The sequence below is a fragment of the Zootoca vivipara genome, chromosome 9 (genome assembly GCF_963506605.1).
Source record: "Zootoca vivipara chromosome 9, rZooViv1.1, whole genome shotgun sequence".
NCBI classification, from domain to species: domain Eukaryota; kingdom Metazoa; phylum Chordata; class Lepidosauria; order Squamata; family Lacertidae; genus Zootoca; species Zootoca vivipara.
The window spans coordinates 70,797,688-70,815,947 of NC_083284.1; the positions used below are offsets into that span (position 1 = coordinate 70,797,688).

The following is an 18,260-nucleotide window of genomic DNA, read 5'->3' on the forward strand; positions in this document are numbered from 1 at the left end:
CAGAGCACTTCTGCGCACGCACGGCGAAACCCGGAAGTATATACTTCTGGGTCTGCCACGTTTTAAACCCAAAAATCCGCAACATGAACCTAACGCAACTAGAGGTATGACTGTACATTACTTTAAATGTGTTTTCATTTACTGTAATTAGATTATAATTAGAACTGGTCATGTCTCTTTTCTTTAAAAAATAAGGGGGGTGGGAGGGCTATCTGAGCTAGGACTATAGTGGAGTAGAAGGGGGAATTAACCCCTTCCCCCCAGTACAGATAGGGAGAGGGTCAGCACACAAGAGACAACCAGAACAGTTTTGTCCCCTTGTGCCGTATGTAAGGGATTGCTTTCACTCTCAGCTGGAGAAATTCCCACGCGAACATCGCTAGCGGTTTATGCAAATTGAATTGATTTTGGAGTTTGGTATTCAAGGCCGTGCTTCCACCGTCTGCAGCAGTGAAACATTTACCTGCCCCAGCGTCCCAACTGGCAGGGGCCTAGACTCTGTCTGCAGGATGTATCGCCAAATGAGGAGGCACACAGAATCCTGAGGAGGCGGCAAAGAGCACTGCATGCTTAAATTTCCACTTGCAATGTAAAATTTGTAAAAAGTGCTGAATAGCTAAATGTTGCATCCAAAACTTAATATGGAAACAATCAAGATTTAAATATATTTTACCAAAGAATTTGGGTGTTGTTGTTTTTTCTGGTGTGCGAACTAGAGTAGCATATTAATTGAAAAACTAAAGCTAGACAAAAACATGGGACTGAATCCTATTGTAGAATCCTAAAGTAGTGGCATCAACTCTTCAAGCAGCTGGTTGGGGTGCAGCTTTTGAATTCTTTACAGTCATACCTCGTGTTGCGTTAGGTTCATGGTGGCTCTTTTCGGCTTGCGAATGCAGCAAACCCAGAAGTGTATACTTCCGGGTTTCGCTGTTTGCGCAGAAGCGTCCTGCGTGCTTCACGCATGAGCAGAAGCACTCTATTGCGCTCCGAGCTTGCGCAGAAGCGCCACTCTAGTTGCAGTCTTTTGGGGGTGCAAACGGCACCCTGGAACGGATCATGTCCACAACTAGAGGTACCACTGTACTACATTTTGGGGGGGTAACCCTCATTGACGAAAATAAATAAATCTGTCATATGAATAAGAGTGCTTGCACCCACGCCATACTCCCTGATGTGCGGGTTTTCTACTTATAGATCCCATGATCACTCACCAACAGTCTAACGTGGACACTCTGTTCTAGCAGCTCAGGGCTCTTAGCAACTCATTGCATCCTCAGTTCTGCAGACATGTGAACCAGGCTCTCACATGTGGAGTAGGTCAACCTAGAATGTTGTCCAAATAGCATTAGGCGCAAAGCACTGGAAATACAGCCATACCTTGGTTCTCAGACTTAATCCGTTCCAGAAGTCCGTTCCAAAACCAAAGTGTTCCAAAACCAAGGTGCGCTTTCCCATAGAAAGTAATGCAAAATGGATTCATCTGTTCCAGACTTTGAAAAACGACAACCCCTAAAACAGCAATTTAACATGAATTTTACTATCCAGTGAGACAATTGATCCATAAAATGAAAGCAATAAACAATGTACTGCAGTCACACAATCAATCAATCAATCAGTGGCTGAACTGGGTTCCACACAATCACAAAAACAAAACAAAAAAGCTGCAAAAACAAAAACACAAAATAAATAGCAAAAACAGACAGACATCAGTGTAAGACTCAAAACGGAAACGTGGCACTCAAAAGAGAGCATGTTTGGCTTCTGAAAAAAGTTTGCAAACTGGAACACTCGCTTCCTGGTTTGCAGTGTTTGGGTTCCAGGTTGTTTGAGTACCAAGGTGTTTGAGAACCAAGGTACCACTATATATTTGAAACTGGCCCTCTGAAATTCTTCAATTTCCCTCTTTTTCTGGGGCTATGACTGTTTCTGTATTGCAATATTTGAAGTTAAATTTCATTAATAGAGTTCAGCCCTGCTTCTGCTGAAGTCAAGGAGAATATTTCCTCTTATCCCAATGTCCCCACAGTTAGTCATTCACTCTGAAGTCTTTTGTACCCACAAAAATCCAATTTCTTGAAATTAATTTCACCACCCCCTTGAGCTATTTTCTCACTGTGGAAATGCCATACCGCATGCACGCAAAAGAAAAGTTGTTTTTATTATGCATTTTACTTTATTTTTTTGTAGCAAGGTAAACATTATTTCAATTTAGTCATAGGTTCTGGCTCAATGGTGAGCCCAAAGCAATGAATAGGAGCTTTCAGGATCCGAGAAGAAGAAAACAGAATTGTTATGGCAGGGGGGGGGGGTAACTCATCTAGACCAAGAAAACAGATTTAAGAGCAGAACGAGAGCATAGGAGGCTGCTTTAATTAACGGTCCACAGCCTCTTTTTCTGTTGCAAATCAGACTGTTTCACATAAAATATGTATGAGGGACATTAAGTAACTCCTGAAGTCATCCCATCTTAGACTTTGATTTTATTGTATCTTATAAACAAGGGATGATTAGTCCTGATCAGTAGTTGTCTGCAAAATCCTTTAATAAAGCACTCAAGCAGACATGTAAAACCTAAGTCTTCCAGGTCTGGGAGTTTCTCCTGATGTGTCCAGGTTTTAGCCTTTGCAAGTTCTCCAGAATTGGCGAGAGTTTTTGCTGTTAGCTCTTCTCCCGTGCCTGCTGCATCCATTCTTCAGCTTCCAGTTATAGCCAGGCTACGCTGCTGCTGATCCATCAGTTACCATTCCCTGTATCCACCGAGTGTCTCTAGTTTCCACCCAGTATGCTAGGGGAGACACCCCCTCTCTCCATTTTCCATCTCCCATAAATCTCAGAGATTGGCAACCTAAGCTGACGTAAGGCTCTTGTGTCATTTCTGATGTCTAACATGACGACCCACTACTGCATTCCACATAATTCAGCTCTTTTCGAAGCCAAGAAGCCACAAATGTCAAGCCAGCTTCTTCTTATCATTTCAATCACCCTAGGCATCATTTTAGTTTATTTATGTATGCATTAATTTATTTGGGCTATGCAAGGGTGACCTGCATCAAAATGTTGCAGCACGGAGTGCTCCTTGGACTATTCCATGATCCTCCATACCATTCCATCTCCTCGTGGTTCTCCAACACCACCAACACCACCCCCCCCCCCGTAGACATATAGCATACTCCCTATGGGAAACAGCTCCAGCTCATGGTTAGTGAGGAGAGAGCGTAACCCAAATTCTGCGTTTGGACAACACACTAAGCCCAAACTTAGCTTAGCTCAGTATGCCACAAGAGTAAAAAGGACCACATAGCAGCTGTGAGCTGTAGTCCTGGTAAACCATAGTTTGGCCCACCAACTTGTATGAATCTGGCTTTGAGAAAAGCAAGACACATGGTCCCTCATCAGTCATTTTAAGTCACCATTGTCCTTAATTTATATACCGCGTTTCAATATTACTTTACACATGGCGGTTCACAAGCTGAAGAAGCAGCAAAGATCACACACATTATAACAACCTGTTCCATTGCAAAAATGTCACAATAAATCCGTAACTTTTAAATAAACAGCTTATTTCAAATAATTTCAAATAAGGCAATATTCAATAACCCATTAGAATATAATAGTACACGATAAGGTTAAATATCAGCAAATGATTACAATAAATAATTTCTAGTCTGTAATGAATAAAAATAACAGCAAGTTACAGGGAATGAATGAATATTTGTGTCAGCCATCGGCCATAGCAATAAAACAACAATACAATATACAAAGAATAGAAATAAAAATAAAAAGGGAATAATATAACAAAATGCAAATTGAGAAGCAAAGACACACAATTTATAACATTCTTTTGTTTTTAAATATCCCTGATATTAAAGATCTCTTTCCTGTTTATTTACCTCCTGATCAGATTCTCATCGTAGTGTATGTGTGAAATGCACATTTTGTTTCAGTGGCCATCACTTTGTACATACTTACAAATGAATCTCTTCTGTCACTTTCTGACTATCAGTTATTGCTGAATTCTCCCCCCTCCTTCTGTCACACACTGTATTTCACTGATAAGTTCTCCCCCCCCCCCCAGCCTATAAGGGGATATCAGAGAAGATAAATCGAGTTACACCTGCAGACTTGGACTTTGCATGTTCTTCTGGTTCAACAACCAATCTTCAAGTACTTCGGGGAATTTGTCCATCCTCTTTGCTAGCTCTCTGCCCAGGGTCAGAACATAGCATTCATCAAACTAACATATCTGGACGGGGGGGGGGGAGCAGTCTGCTAACTTAAGGGGAAACGGTCTTGTTTTTCCATGCTGCAAGAACCAAACCTGATCCTCTACATCATGTAACCATGCATTCGTGTTTTTATTCATACAAGAGAAGGAAGTTAACTACAGTGGTGCCTCGCTAGCTAGACAAATTTAATTCGTTCCACGGGTCTTTTCTTATAACGAAAAATTCGTCTAGCGAATCCCATAGGAATGCATTGGATTTATTTTTATTTTTATTTTTTTGCCCATAGGAACGCATTAATTGAATTTCAATGCATTCCTATGGGAAACTGCAATTCGCTAGGCGAATTTTTCATAAAACGAATTCGTCTAGTGAGGCAACCTCCGCTCGAAAAATCCTTTCTTTAGGCGGAAATTTCGTTAAGTAGGGCATTCGTTAAGCGAGGCACCACTGTACGTGTGCCTTCCTGGTGAGTGATAATAGTGATTTGATGTGCATGGGTGTGGTATGCGCGGCAAGGTCCTGAACCCTCCCCCATTGTAAAATAAAGACACATGACACCAGAATTTAGGTTAATGGACTGAAAAAGGCCACAACTTTATTGATTACAGAATGCTTAGGAATTGGAACCAATGACTATATCTGACTCCTGCCCGCCTCCTGGGAGTCTAGTAAGGGTTAACCACCGATACAGGGAGCCCTGTTGGTGCACATCAACTAGGAATTCCCCCAGGGTCACCGATAGGGGTTGTGCTATGGCCCTGTCCCCTGTCTGGGCTTCAGACAGAGGACACGCCCCCCAGATTCCTTTAACAGAATACCCTTGAAATAGGAGGTGTAGGTGATGGCCACCACCTCACCTCACCTCCAACCGAATACTCCAATGCCTAACCGCCACCCAGATTCATCCTCTGGAATTGAACGAAGGGGCTGTAATGGTGGATACATTGGCAAGATCTGATGCTAGACCAAAGCACTCTGGAAAGTACAGCGCCCCTACTTAAGCAGCCACAGCTGCCAGGCAGAGACAACAGAAGCAGAGGGAGTGATTAAACTCCACTGTACCGAGTTAAAAACCAGAACCTCTGAATCGGATGAGAAGGACCCATAGTCACACCTGCTCCTGGGCCTCTGATGCTGTAGTGGGTTTAGGAGTACCTCAAGGCTGTATTCCAGATTGAACAGCAGGCTTTGCTCTCCCTAACAGCACAAACCCATCACTACAAGGGGCGTTCATTAAAGATTTCCCCTGACGTACTTCCCGTGGACTGAGACAAACGAAACTGGGCACAGTTATTAGTCCTTCTCTACATAGCTACCAGCAAGAGTCAAACACTTCTCCCATCGCTTTATGCAGCTGTGGAGACAGGACCGTCTTAAGCATGTCAGGCGCCCTGGCGCCGTGGTGCGATGGTCGCTCCGGCGCCCCCGCCCCGTTTCTCACCATGGCGGGCGGGCGCAGCACCGCTGCAGCAGGCGTGCCCATGCGGCGTCCCCCCCCCCGGCGGCCCAGCGCCCTGGTGCCCTGCGCCACCCAGGCTTGCCATAGAGCCGGTCCTGTGTGGAGACCTCATCTGCAGAAGTTGACAGGTTGTGTCAGAAGCCACGACTTGACCTCAGAAATCAGCATTTCATCGTCTGGAAACGCTTGCCCTTCAAAAATAACTTCATGGTCGGAAAGAGGTAGAAGTCTGATGTTGTGAAGTTGGGAGAATAAGGGGGGTGAGGAAGGATTTCATAGCCACTGTGCTTCCGTCTGAGCACATGACCTTGCCCACTGATGGTTGGACACGTGCCTTCTTTGGAGGTGGTGAGGCAGAGTGCTTCCATTGTTTGGACCGGGATTTAGTCTCTGGGTCATAATGATGGACCCATGTTTCCTCCTGAGTAAATAGTCTGGCGAAGAAGTCATCATGGTTTTCATGACACATGGCCAAAAGAACCCGTGAGCATGTGACTCGTTCCTGCTTCTGGAAAGGCGTCAAAAGCCTGGGAACCCACGGTGCAGACACCTTTCTTGTCTGCAAATGGTCATGGATGGTTTTTTCTACAGAGCCCACACTGATCTTGACATCTGCAGCTAGTTGGCGAACGGTTATGCAGTGATCCTCCACTTGCTGGATGGTGTCTTCATCATTGGCGGACTGTGGTCGCCCAGGAACGGGAGCCGTTCCACCGAAGTCCGACTACATTTGAACTGATGGAGCCAGTGCTTGACTACGTCATACGATGGGGCGTCTTCCCCATAAGTCCCTTTCATCTCATTGAACGTCTCCCATGGTGTGCGCCCTTTCAAGTAAAGGAACCTGATGGCCGCTCTGCTTCAACTGGTTCCATTATCAGACGTTACTCCACGTTAGCACCAGTAACAGAGAAACTGTTAGGAGCTCAGAGCTACAAATTACCATGTTACCTGTGGAGAGAGGTAGCATTATACATGTGCAATTTCATCCTCCTACGATAACCGGAAGTGGGTCAGGGGGAATCTTTAATAAACAACCCTCGTACTACATTTTTACTTGGGCTTCCCACCCGATCCCCTGCACTAAATCGTTCTTCTTCTTTTTCTTGAGAAAGTTTTGGCTAGGCATGGAGATATGCAGGTATTGTATTGGGGCAAGCTGCAGTCTGTATCCATATATCTGATATGATTCAATGAAAGAGAAAGGTATTAGGAGAGAGAGGGAGAGAGAGAGTGCCACGGTCACTTAGAATCCTCCCCTTTCTCTCAGCTAATTCTTTTGCCTGCCAGTTCCCCCTGGATTTAGCAATGATGGGAGGGTGCAGAGTTCACCTAGACTGCTGTACAGGAATATGTGGACCAATAAAGTATTCAATAGCAGCTTCAGTCTCTGCCTGAAATTCTAAACAGAAAAATAAATGCCCATTCTGTTTGGATGTCTGTAGCTGAGGAAAGGCCTGCATGTTGAAATATCCTCTTCCAGGCTATTAACCAATATTTTTTTCTTCTAGATTGGGGTGTCTTTTAGAAGCATGCAGAACCCGGCCTCTTAGACTGACATTGTGCAAGACAAGCAAAAATGAAATACCCCCTGGCTTTGTTATGAGGTCACAGCAGGTCGTTAAGATGCACAGCTCTCAGTTTTCATAGGGCAGGGGTTTTTTTGCAGAGATATGTGCACCTACAAATCACACGTTAATTTCTTTCAAGTAGTCTGAAATGTAAAATAAACAATCTGATGCTTGGGGAAAGCCACATACTGCATTCATTGTCATGTGCATGCAAATAATAATATTCCACGAGGTTTTTAGTTTTGGATTGAAGAACTGTGTTAATGATAATATTGTTGTAAGCATAATATAGGATTTTGTGCATGGAGTTTTCTTGGCAGGGATACTGGAGAGTGGCTTGCCGGTTCCTGCTCCGGGTGGATCACGTTTAGTCTAAACTCTCCACTGTGACCTGTCCATCTTGGGTGGTGCTGCACGGCATAACTCATAGTTATTCAAGCCCCTTCGCCACAACAAGGCAGTGATCCATGAAGGAGATAATATAGGATAGGGATCAGCAAATGGTGTTACCACCAGAAGGGTGCTCTTGACTGCCAGTTTGCAAAGATGGTCCTTGCATAGGAGAAGCATCTGAGCCACGGGATGGGCCAACAGGCCATGGGGGGGTAGTTGAGGTGGATCCCACACCTGCTGCCCACCATGAAGTCACCATCCAATGAAAGGAGTTTCTCACTATGACCTGGAGTTTAAGGCGTCATTCAGTACAAGGAATATCAGTACCGGAAAGCACTACTGACAAACAGTAGGATTGCAGCTTTGGTGGGGATGATTCATGGCTGTAAGAATTAAATACTCTCCTGCTTTAAAATCATTAATCCCTACTTCTTTCGAATACATTTAATTAAAAAGTTCCATTTTCCAGTAATTGCTCTTTTATTTTATGTAACCTCGAAATGGACTTCTGTGGCAGTGTAACTGTGTTTATGTAAACATCCATCTGGCCACAGGGCATGAATCTAGAGGTTTGTAATGAAGCAGAGGAGATTAAGAAACTCTGAACTTGCGTCCTTTTTTCCAAACAAAAACCAAAGAGCGTTTGTGTTTGCTTCTAACTATAGAGCCAAGCCAAATTCTAGGAGGAGTGAGAGAGAAAAAGCTCATGGCAGAGATAAGATTTGAACCCATGTCATCCAGACCTGATGCCTTTGGGTGATTGCAGTGGGTCTGACTTGGAATCCAGTGGATCCCAGGCAAGCTCAGCCCTGTCCTTGGAACACCTTGTGTTAGCCATTTTGTTACTCTATGTGTTAGTGTATTCATGGTTTTAAACATTTGTGTCTTTCTTTCTTTCTTTCTCTTTCTTTCTTTCTATTAAAAAACACATTTTGTTTTATGAGACGTATGTCATTCTCATGTTGTTTTCTATCTGAGTGAGGACTTCTTTGATGTAAACCATGGGTAGGCAAACTAAGGCCCAGGGGCCGGATCCGGCCCAATCGCCTTCTAAATCCGGCCCACGGACGGTCCGGGAATCAGCGTGTTTTTACATGAGTAGAATGTGTGCTTTTATTGAAAATGCTTCTCTGTGTTATTTGTGGGGCATAGGAATATGTTTATTTTTTTCTCCAAATATCTGTTTTTACCTGCAGGGCTTTGATGGCAAACAGCACTTTATTGGTTAAAGGCCAGGGCTACATTTCACTACCACATTACTAGCCAGTGTAGTCCTGTGCTTTTCTGCCATTTCTTAATGCAGCAAGTTTCCTACAATTCAGTCTAAAAATAGAACCGGTTATGTGAATTACATGACATTTGTGCCTGAGCTGAAGTGAAGAAATGAGATTATTTCGTATGGACCTAAAATAAGATTTGTTACAGAAGCAGATTGTTGAGCTTCACCTTACATTGTTAGTTCTTCTTTTTTTACATGATTGCAGGCATGTAGATTATACTTTAAGTTGCAAGCTTTAATCAGTTTAACTGATGGATGAATCAACTAAACTTCAGTTGATTAATTGACAAGGCCCAGTTTCAACCGCTGAGCACATAATTTCACCAGAGGGCTATCATTTAAGGACACATTCATGATAAATGTTAAAGACTGTTTTGTTTTGGTGCATTACTGTTAACGTGGTCGTGGACAGAGCTGCAGTCTGCACCCAATGAAAGCTCTGTTCTCCCCACATAGAGCGCATTGGACTGCAGTAGCCAAGGTGAGAAGGAAACAGGGGCAAAATCTTGTAATTCATTATTTGATGAATAAAACAGTTAAAAGGCAGATTGACTGAAAGTTTTATGTGATGATTCGGGAGGCTTAATTGTACCCTTAATTGCTTTTGCTTTTTGTCGTGGTATTTGGGGAATTCATATGAAAAAGATCACCAAGTACCTGAAATAACAGTAAAGCATCTTTTATGCCACGTGGGTGCCGAATGGGTGCATTCCACCTTTAAAGTACAGTCGTGTATGCAGGGCTGGTGCTAGGGCTTTTTGCACCCTAGGCAAAATCACCTCCTGGCGCCCCTGCGTCACCTCCATAGGCGGGAGGAGAGCAAGCCAAAAGGAGAGCTCAGTGCCCTCCCGCCTATGGAGAGCATGCTGTGAGCTCTTCAGCGACGGCGGCAGCAGCAGCGCCCCCAGCGTTGCAGCCACTGAGGAGCTCACAGCGTCCCCTCCATAGGCGGGAGAGCGCTGAGCTCTCCTTTTGGGTCGCGCTCCATAGGACCTCCATAGGTGGGAGGAGCGCAAGCGTGCGTCGTGGGAGGGCGGTGGTGGCGCGGGGGTTTTGCACCCCCTCCATTTACGTGCTCTAGGCATCTGCCTAGTTCGCCTAAATGGACCCACCAGCCCTGCGTGTATGCAGGTCCTGCCTCCATGCTACAGATGCTCATCTGAAGAGAGTAATTTGGACCTCCTATAATCCTTCAGATCAAACCCATAGCTTTGTGGGCTGCAGTTGGCTTGAGGGAGAGGTTGCAATTGGGGCACACCTGTTGCACCCCCTGTCTCCCATGTGCCTGTAGAGCGAGCACATTTCATTGAAACGTTTTAAATTTACCAAATTTCACTTTGCCTGGACACTTTGAAGTGTGCTTGAATTATTATTATATATATTTTTTATGACTGTCATTTGCTTTGGATTGGTGATGACCTGACTAAGGCGAGCCCCTTTCTGCAGTCCTTCCGCACTTCAGCAGGCTGCCAAGGACACACGTCAAAAGTGACATTGGGAGTGTTTTTTACAGTCAAAGTGGAACGCTGCAAACAGATAAAGGTCTAATTGTTGCACAAATAGGAAAAGCTGGCAGTTTGCATATCAGAAACATCAGGTGTTGGGATTTGAGTCAGAACTGCTGAATAGCGGATTGTTTGCCTTTTGGAGAAGTTGAGAGGAAGGAAGTGTCATGCACAGACACCATGTGACAGGAAACAGCACACAGGGAAACCAGCCTTTTTCCCGTGCTGTTTCCTTTAGATACCGTTTGCACGGGAATCTCCGATAGGTCACAAAACATTTCCGAAAGGGAGTAGAAGAAAGCTTTTTTAATCTGTAAAGGTAATCAGGATGCCATTTCTGAATGCTGCTACTTTAAACCAGCTTTATATAAGAACGGAAAGCACTGGTTGTCCACGAAGTAGCAAATTTACAGGACCAAAGGCAAGTTTAAATAATTTTTTATCTGGGGACCATTTATAATAAATAAGCTTCTGAATTTTGCATTCTGGTCAGACTTACATTGCTTATATCAGCCAAGTCAACAGTAGGTTTCAGATTTAGGGCTTAGTTCCACAAAAGAGTCCTATTGTCTATGCAAGTGATCTGAGGTTCAGCTCCAGATATCTGTAGTTAAAAGGAAGTCAGGCGGTAGAGCTAAGACATGGGCCTATTGGACTGTAGGTGATGCACAGCCAGAAGAACACTTGTGTGTCGTGTTCAAACTTTAAATTTCCAGATCATGTACACTTACAAATCTTACGTGTACAACATCAAAGTACATAATGTGAAGAGGCCTTTATGATATGTTACTCCCATGTCCCAAAACACTTTCTGTCTGTCTGTCTGTCTGTCTGTCTGTCTGTCTGTCTAATCTTTCCCTCTGTCTAATCTGTCTCCCAATCTATTTCAATTTATACCCCATCTTTCTACATATAGCACACAAGGCAGGTGTGTGTGTGTGTGTGTGTGTGTGTGTGTGTGTGAGAGAGAGAGAGAGAGAGAGAGAGAGAGAGAGAGAGAGAGAGAGAGAGATCATTTCCAACCATCAATCCCATGAAGCAAAATCCAGAACTCCATAATATCATGTAATACAATTATACATATCTAATCTGGTTATGATATTAACTACTGTGTAAGGTAGGTCAGTATTTATATACCGAAACTGCAAATGCAGAACAGGGATGAAAGAGTGGGTAGCTGGTTATGGTCTTGTTTCTTTATATTTTGTATATTTTAGACTTTCTTACCTCACTTTTCCAACTCCCACAAGTTGTCCAGTGCAGCTTACAACTACAATACTAAAATATAACCATACACATTTGATTTTCCAATAGCTAAACAAGCATTTCAGCACAGAGAAGGAGAGAGAAAAAGGAAAGGATAAAAACAAATCAGGCAGCAACCAGGCCTTGGGGCTTGTCAAATTGGAAAGCTTTCAAGTGGTGTTTAAAGATGGTCAGCATGAGAACCAAAGAACCTCCTGGATGAGGAGTTTCAAACTATAGGCTCTATAGACTCGAGAGCCAGTGTGGTTTAGTGGTTAAGAGCGGTAGACTCGTAATCTGGGGAACCGGGTTCGCGTCTCTGCTCCTCCACATGCAGCTGTTGGGTGACCTTGGGCTAGTCACACTTCTCTGAAGTCTCTCAGCCCCACTCACCTCACAGAGTGTTTGTTGTGGGGGAGGAAGGGAAAGGAGAATGTTAGCCGCTTTGAGACTCCTTCGGGTAGTGTTAAAGCGGGATATCAAATCCAAACTCTTCTTCTTCTTCTAAGGAGAATACCTCCTCGTGTGCAGTGCTGAAGCTTCATACTCTGGCACCAGGGGCGGAGAGCAGGCAGGGGCACGGCTGGCGCCTCACCCCACTCTCCCGGGACGCGCGCCAGCAGGGGTGTGGTGCATGTCCTAGTGGCATGGTGCGCCACCTGCGGGAGCATGGCACCCAGCATGGGGGGGCAGCCACGATGGCACCCCACCGGGTGCTGGGGCGGTGCGCTCCCCCCGCAGTTCGAAAAGCATGTCAAAGTGCAAGTAGATAAATAGGTACCGCTCCAGAGGGAAGGTAAATGGAGTTTCCGTGCGCTGCTCTGGTTTCGCCAGAAGCGGCTTAGTCATGCTGGCCACTTGACCCGGAAGCTGTACGCCGGCTCCCTCGGCCAATAAAGCGAGATGAGCGCGCAACCCCAGAGTTGGTCACAACTGGACCTAATGGTCAGGGGTCCCTTTACCTTTACCAGTTTACTCTTCTTCCGCCAGTGCTCGTGTGCTATCATTAAAACTGAGCCTTAAAAGGCAGCGAAATGCAAAGAAAGGGCCTCTGCTGATGAAATATATGGGTGGATCGACACTTAAGTATTCAGAGCTCAACCTCACACAAATTAAAAGATAGTAGCCAAACACTTTGAATTGGGCCTGGAATTGGAAACCAGCATTGTTGCAACAAAAACGCAGAAAACCGATTCAGTCAGAATTCTCACTGCTGCATTCTGTCCTATCTGAACAATTTTCCAAATTTTCCAAAAACAAACATAATATGTGTTCAACTAATTTGATGACTTGAGTCCTGCAAACCTTGCCAGAGCAAATGATTCATGGCAGTGGCTGTCTCCCAGTCATATGATGAAAAAGAGTGGTTTTGTCTGAGACGGTGATCTTACATATTTCTCTGAACTCTGGTTTAGAGGCTTCAACCATCTGATGTCGCATGTATTTCTTTTACAGTATTTTATTCATGAATTTTCCCATGAAACATCCCATAGTGATTTACAATATAACAAGAAACATTTATAAAACAGTTACATATATATAGTAAAAAAAAACAGTTAAAACAGTTGCACATATAAAAACAATGTAACAACCATATTGGTTTCTATAACCAATTGTAAACAGCACAACATTGAAGCAATTCAAGTCCACAGATACCAACTGGAATGAAGGTCTCCATCTTTGTTCCAGATTCTGCAAAGACAATAAAGAAGATACAGTATCTGCCTGAAAAATAGTCCTTCTTGGGGCAATCTTGATGTAATGTAGTTTGTATCCCTTATTAGCAAAAACTTCATAGATACAAAATCCATACACTCTATTGGTATGATCCTGCTCATGCACTGCCAGTAGACTGCATCTAGTTTAAGCAATATACAGAATTATGTCTTTCTTTTTTTGATGCTTTTTTAGGATTTAAGGGCTGTTTCCATTCTAGGTTTTCAATTTAACAACTTTCAGGATTTTAAAGGGGGGGGAATCTTTCAAGAAATACGATGAATATACTTGCCATATGGCATCCATATTATTTCAAAAAACACTGTATTCTTTGCTTAAAATGCAAAGGCCAACCAAAATGAATTAGCTCACTTGAAAGTAATTTGCATTTCTCTTCCACCATAACAACCCTAGTGAGGTTTTAGGTTCCTTAGCTGAGTTAGTTCTGCCACCTGGTGCCTAGAACTGGTAGAATTACAGTAGCTCTTTCTTTGGAAGTCTTGCTTGTAAAGACATGGAAAGAATGTGTCTGGTGGAAATATAGGAATGATTGAAGACAACCAAAATATGAATGAATATAACCAACAGAGAGTGTAAATATTAGTTGTGTACTCCAAAAAGTGACCTATTCTTATATGAAATCCCAACTGACTACAGAAAAACTAGCAGACAAAATACATTGCAAGATTGATCTGTGTATTAATTATAACTCCAGAGCAGGACATTTTTATTATAGCGGCAAAATGTTTCTTTATATCTGTAAATAACAGTTAGTATATGAACTTGGAGATCTGGGTTATTTTAGGACAACCTTATCTGAGTTTTGCTCGTGTGATATGTTTGCTAATCATAAATGTAGCATTAATATATATATATTTATTTGGCAACAGGCAGGGCAAAGAAACACAATTGCCTTTTGTTATTAAGTAGATTTCTAGATGTTTCAGAAAGGTTCAAAGCAGAACACCCCCCCCCCCCATGTACGCCCAGGGATGCTCTGTTAGACTGAAATCCTCCTCATAATGGGTGAGTTAAAATCTGAGGCTGGTGAGGAATAGCTGGAATGGCTAGTTGAAAAAACGAAGCCCTCTTCACTCCCTAGAACCTCCATGCTCTTTGTATCTGTGAGCCCTGAGCAGGCCAAGCAGCTCCTCGCTTCACCCCACTTCTGGTGTGCTCACCCTTTTTACATCTGTGAAGTTAGAGTGGGAAGGACGGTAAATAGGGGACAATCAGAGAAATGGAAAGAAAGAGAACTGGGAAGACGGAGGCAAGGAGTAAAAAGATGGTGGAAACAAGTTATAGAAATAGGGATAGGAAAAAGAAGAGTCCTTCAGGGTCAGAGAAAGGAGTCGCATAGCAGAATGAATGGGCAGATTACAGAGGACTAAGGCGACAGATTGAGGAGTGCAGGGTTTCTGAAAGCACAGGTTGCAAACAGAAAGAGATGCATAAGCCTGTGTGTAACAAAAAGTAAAATGAAAATTGTAGGCGAAGAGAAATAAGTTAGCCTTGAGATATGAAAATGTTGTATTCTGTATGTTTCCTTCCATTCTTTATACACCTGTACAACAAATTAACACAGGTTACAGTATTCTCCAGGAGATACAAAAAGGAAAGGTTGCCATGCATGTCCATCAGGGGGAAAAAACACCTCCCAAATCCACAGTTGGGCAATGAATTTATTAGAACCAACCAAAATGTCACAAAATAGGGAGCAAACATTTGAGTTTCCAACAACTCTTAATCTGTTAAGATGTTGCACAAAGCTTGAAGGCGGGGGGCGGGGCGGACAAAGTTATGGCCATAGTGTCAGTTTTTAGACCTCAGTTCCAAGATGAAAACTGAAGACTAGAGAAGTCTCCATGTGCTGCATGTGTCAGCTTACACAGCTAGAATTCTGGGACAAAGAAGCAATGGCTACTGCCTGTTTTTGGAAGCACAAGCGCTGGCTGTTACCCCAACCTCATCTGCTCAGAATACAACTCAAGCCAGAGAAGAAATGGAGTTGTCCTGCTCACCTCATATTTGCGGCAAACCTGCATTCTAGATTCCTGAGCCCAGAAATGTGAGATTCCACAGCGTCGCTGCTTGAAATGCTTATCACATAACCCTCTGTTTAGCAGAAAGCATAGGAGCCACAGACTAGGGCGATAAGCTGAGTTTCAATTCAGACTAGATGTATGTTTTTCAGCAAATGCAATTCATTTTAAATTTGCTTTCCTGCCTCCTTTCTTTTTTTGCAGTTGTGTGTAATATTGGAGCCAATGCAAGAATTGATGTCAAGGCATAAAACCTATAATTTAAGTCCTCGAGACTGCCTGAAAACATGCTTGTTTCAGAAATGGCAGCGGATGGTCGCACCTCCAGGTATGAAGCTTCAGAAGGGGAGAGTCCCGTTTCAAAGGGTGCTAAGGTAGCCTTTCCTCAGGACCTGACTGAGCCATCAGCTGTACATTTCCCACAGACCTTTGAGAGAGTTCTCGCCACAGAAATGTCAGCTCTGGCCAGATCCATGTCGACCCATCACTTGGTCAGCTAACACTATGCATTGCCAGATGTAGTCATTAATTGGCTTATGGTGTCAGGATCAGGTGCCCCTTGGCAGCAGAATCAGCAGCAGCCATTGTCCCAGTGGAAGATGGAGGGTGACTGATGGGTGTCTGTGATGAGAATCTGCTCTGAAGAAGAGCTATGAGGTGAACAACTCCACACCACCTCAGGGAGCTATTTGGGTTTGAGATCTATGAATGGTTAGAATTGTATATAGGTATCATGCCCCTTAATTTAAATTTGCTTTCAATTCTAGGCTAACGTGTCCAATGTTTAGCAGATTCATTCAGCTCAGTAAGCATAGCTGCCAAGTACCCCGTATTCCCCAGGAAACCCCCGTTTTTCCTTACCATTTCCTGGCGGTCTCCTGTTTGAGCTCCTCTCCCGTAAATCCGCTCCTGCCGGCAGCCATTTTTCTGGTGCCAGTTTGCCCATCTATGGGCACCAGAAAATGGCTGCCACTGGTGCCGGAAATAGCTTCTACGCATGCCCGGCGGCCATCTTGGAGGTGGCCGCATGGCCACCCCTAAGATGGCCGCCGTCATGCGGCCACCCCCAAGATGGCCACTGGACAACTTCCGGTGCAACTTCCGGTGCCACTGCTAGTGCTGATCCCGTGTTTTTCTGCGGGAGACTTGGCAGGTATGTCAGTAAGCATGCAGGAATTTTAAACCAGGGGGGAGGAGAATGCCGTTGCTTGTCACTCTCATTTCCCTGCACGCACTGAGACCTGTCACTCATTTTCTCTCTTGTGTGTCTACTGTAGCAGAGCCTACAAGGCAGCCAGCAACCAAACGGAGGAAAAGGAAAAACTCAACCAGCAGCACTTCCAATAGCAGTGCCGGGAACAATGCCAACAGCACCAACAGCAAGAAAAAGGCGGCGGCGGCGGCGGCTGCAAACCTGAGTCTTTCAAGTCAGGTACCTGTAAGTCTCGCCTTCCTGTTAGGCCTCCGTATAAGATGACAACCACAAATAACGCACACACACACACACACACACACACTTCACATAGGCCAAGAGCCAGGCAACCATAAAGTGGTTTCTGCATGTGTTTCTGCACTTTTTAGTCCCCCTCTCTAAACAGCATTTATTCAGCCCAGAAATGCTTCCATTCACTTCTCTGTAAATGAGGAAAGTGAAGCTGATAAATGAAAAGGCAATCCATGGACTCCAGATGACCACTCTTTGCTAGAAAAGTGGCTAAGTCAGCTCCTGATCCTAGCCAGGGCTGAGTATTGTGAGAAATCTGTTTTTTGCATGCGCCATATACAGGCGTTCCTGTGAACATTCAGCAACAGCCTCTGGTGTCTGTGAAATTTCCCCAGGCATTACCCAAAAGTACTTTTAAGCATAGCTTTGGAACCATAATCACTAAAAATTTACTTGCAAACAAGAAGGTCAAGATTACCAGGAAAGTAATTTTCTGCGCCTAGAGCTATGTCCTGCGCTTGCCTGGAACTGAGACACATCTGGACTCCTGGCATTACTGATCAGCCCTCATTCTCTTTCCAATTAGTCAATGACACCCCCCCCATGACAAATTATGAGAAGAGAGTCTCCTTCTTGCCAATGATAGCTGCAAAGGTATGCAATTATTATTATTATTATTATTATTATTATTATTATTATTATTATTATTATTTATACCCTGCCTATCTGGCTGGGTTTCCCCAGTCACTCTGGGTGGCTCTAATAATAATAATAATAGTAATAATAATAATAATAATAATAATAATAATAATAATAATGTGATAAAACATCAAACATTTAAAACTTCCCAAAGCAGGGCTGCCTTCAGATGTCGTCTAAAAGTCGGATAGTTGTTTGTTTCCTTGACATCTGATGGGAGGGCGTTTCACAGGGTGGGCACCACTCCTGAGAAGGCCTTCTGCCTGGTTCCCTGTAACCTCACTTCTTGTAGTGAGGGAACCGCCAGAAGGCCCTCAGAGCTAGTTCCCAGGGTCAGGGCTAAACGGTTTTGGATGGAGACGCTCCTTCAGGTATCCCCATGAGGAGCCTGTTGGACTAAGAGGACATTTCAGACATCTAGGAAATAATCTGATCATGGACGAAAATGGCTTCCCAACCCCCGTCTAGGAGCTTCAGGGAATGAAGCTTTAGTTCTTTTGAAATGATCTAAGCCTCTCCCAAGATTCTCCCAAGATTTTGTTTGTTTTACCTTCTATGGTATTATATTGTGGAAACTCTTAAGTCAGGTTCGCATCACACAGTGGTTGATCAACTCCATGAAATGTGTTGCTCTTTATGAAAAAGCTTTTTTAAAATTACAGCGCATATAGAAACTGA

The 18,260-nt window shown here is 43.8% G+C and overlaps 1 protein-coding gene across 6 annotated transcripts in view; it reads left to right on the forward strand.

Annotated features, from left to right (window-relative positions):
- The window catches only part of LDB2 (LIM domain binding 2), a 194,191-nt gene that overhangs the window by 166,593 nt on the left and 9,338 nt on the right, over nt 1–18,260 (forward strand). For 3 of the 6 annotated variants that reach the window (XM_035112350.2, XM_035112356.2, XM_060278984.1), the window contains exons 6-7: nt 15,644–15,767; nt 16,717–16,877. In XM_035112350.2, coding sequence (XP_034968241.2) covers nt 15,644–15,767; nt 16,717–16,877 — 285 coding nt within the window. The remainder of the gene's footprint in view (nt 1–15,643; nt 15,768–16,716; nt 16,878–18,260) is intronic. The other 3 variants (XM_035112352.2, XM_035112354.2, XM_035112353.2) reach the window with 3 other exon arrangements.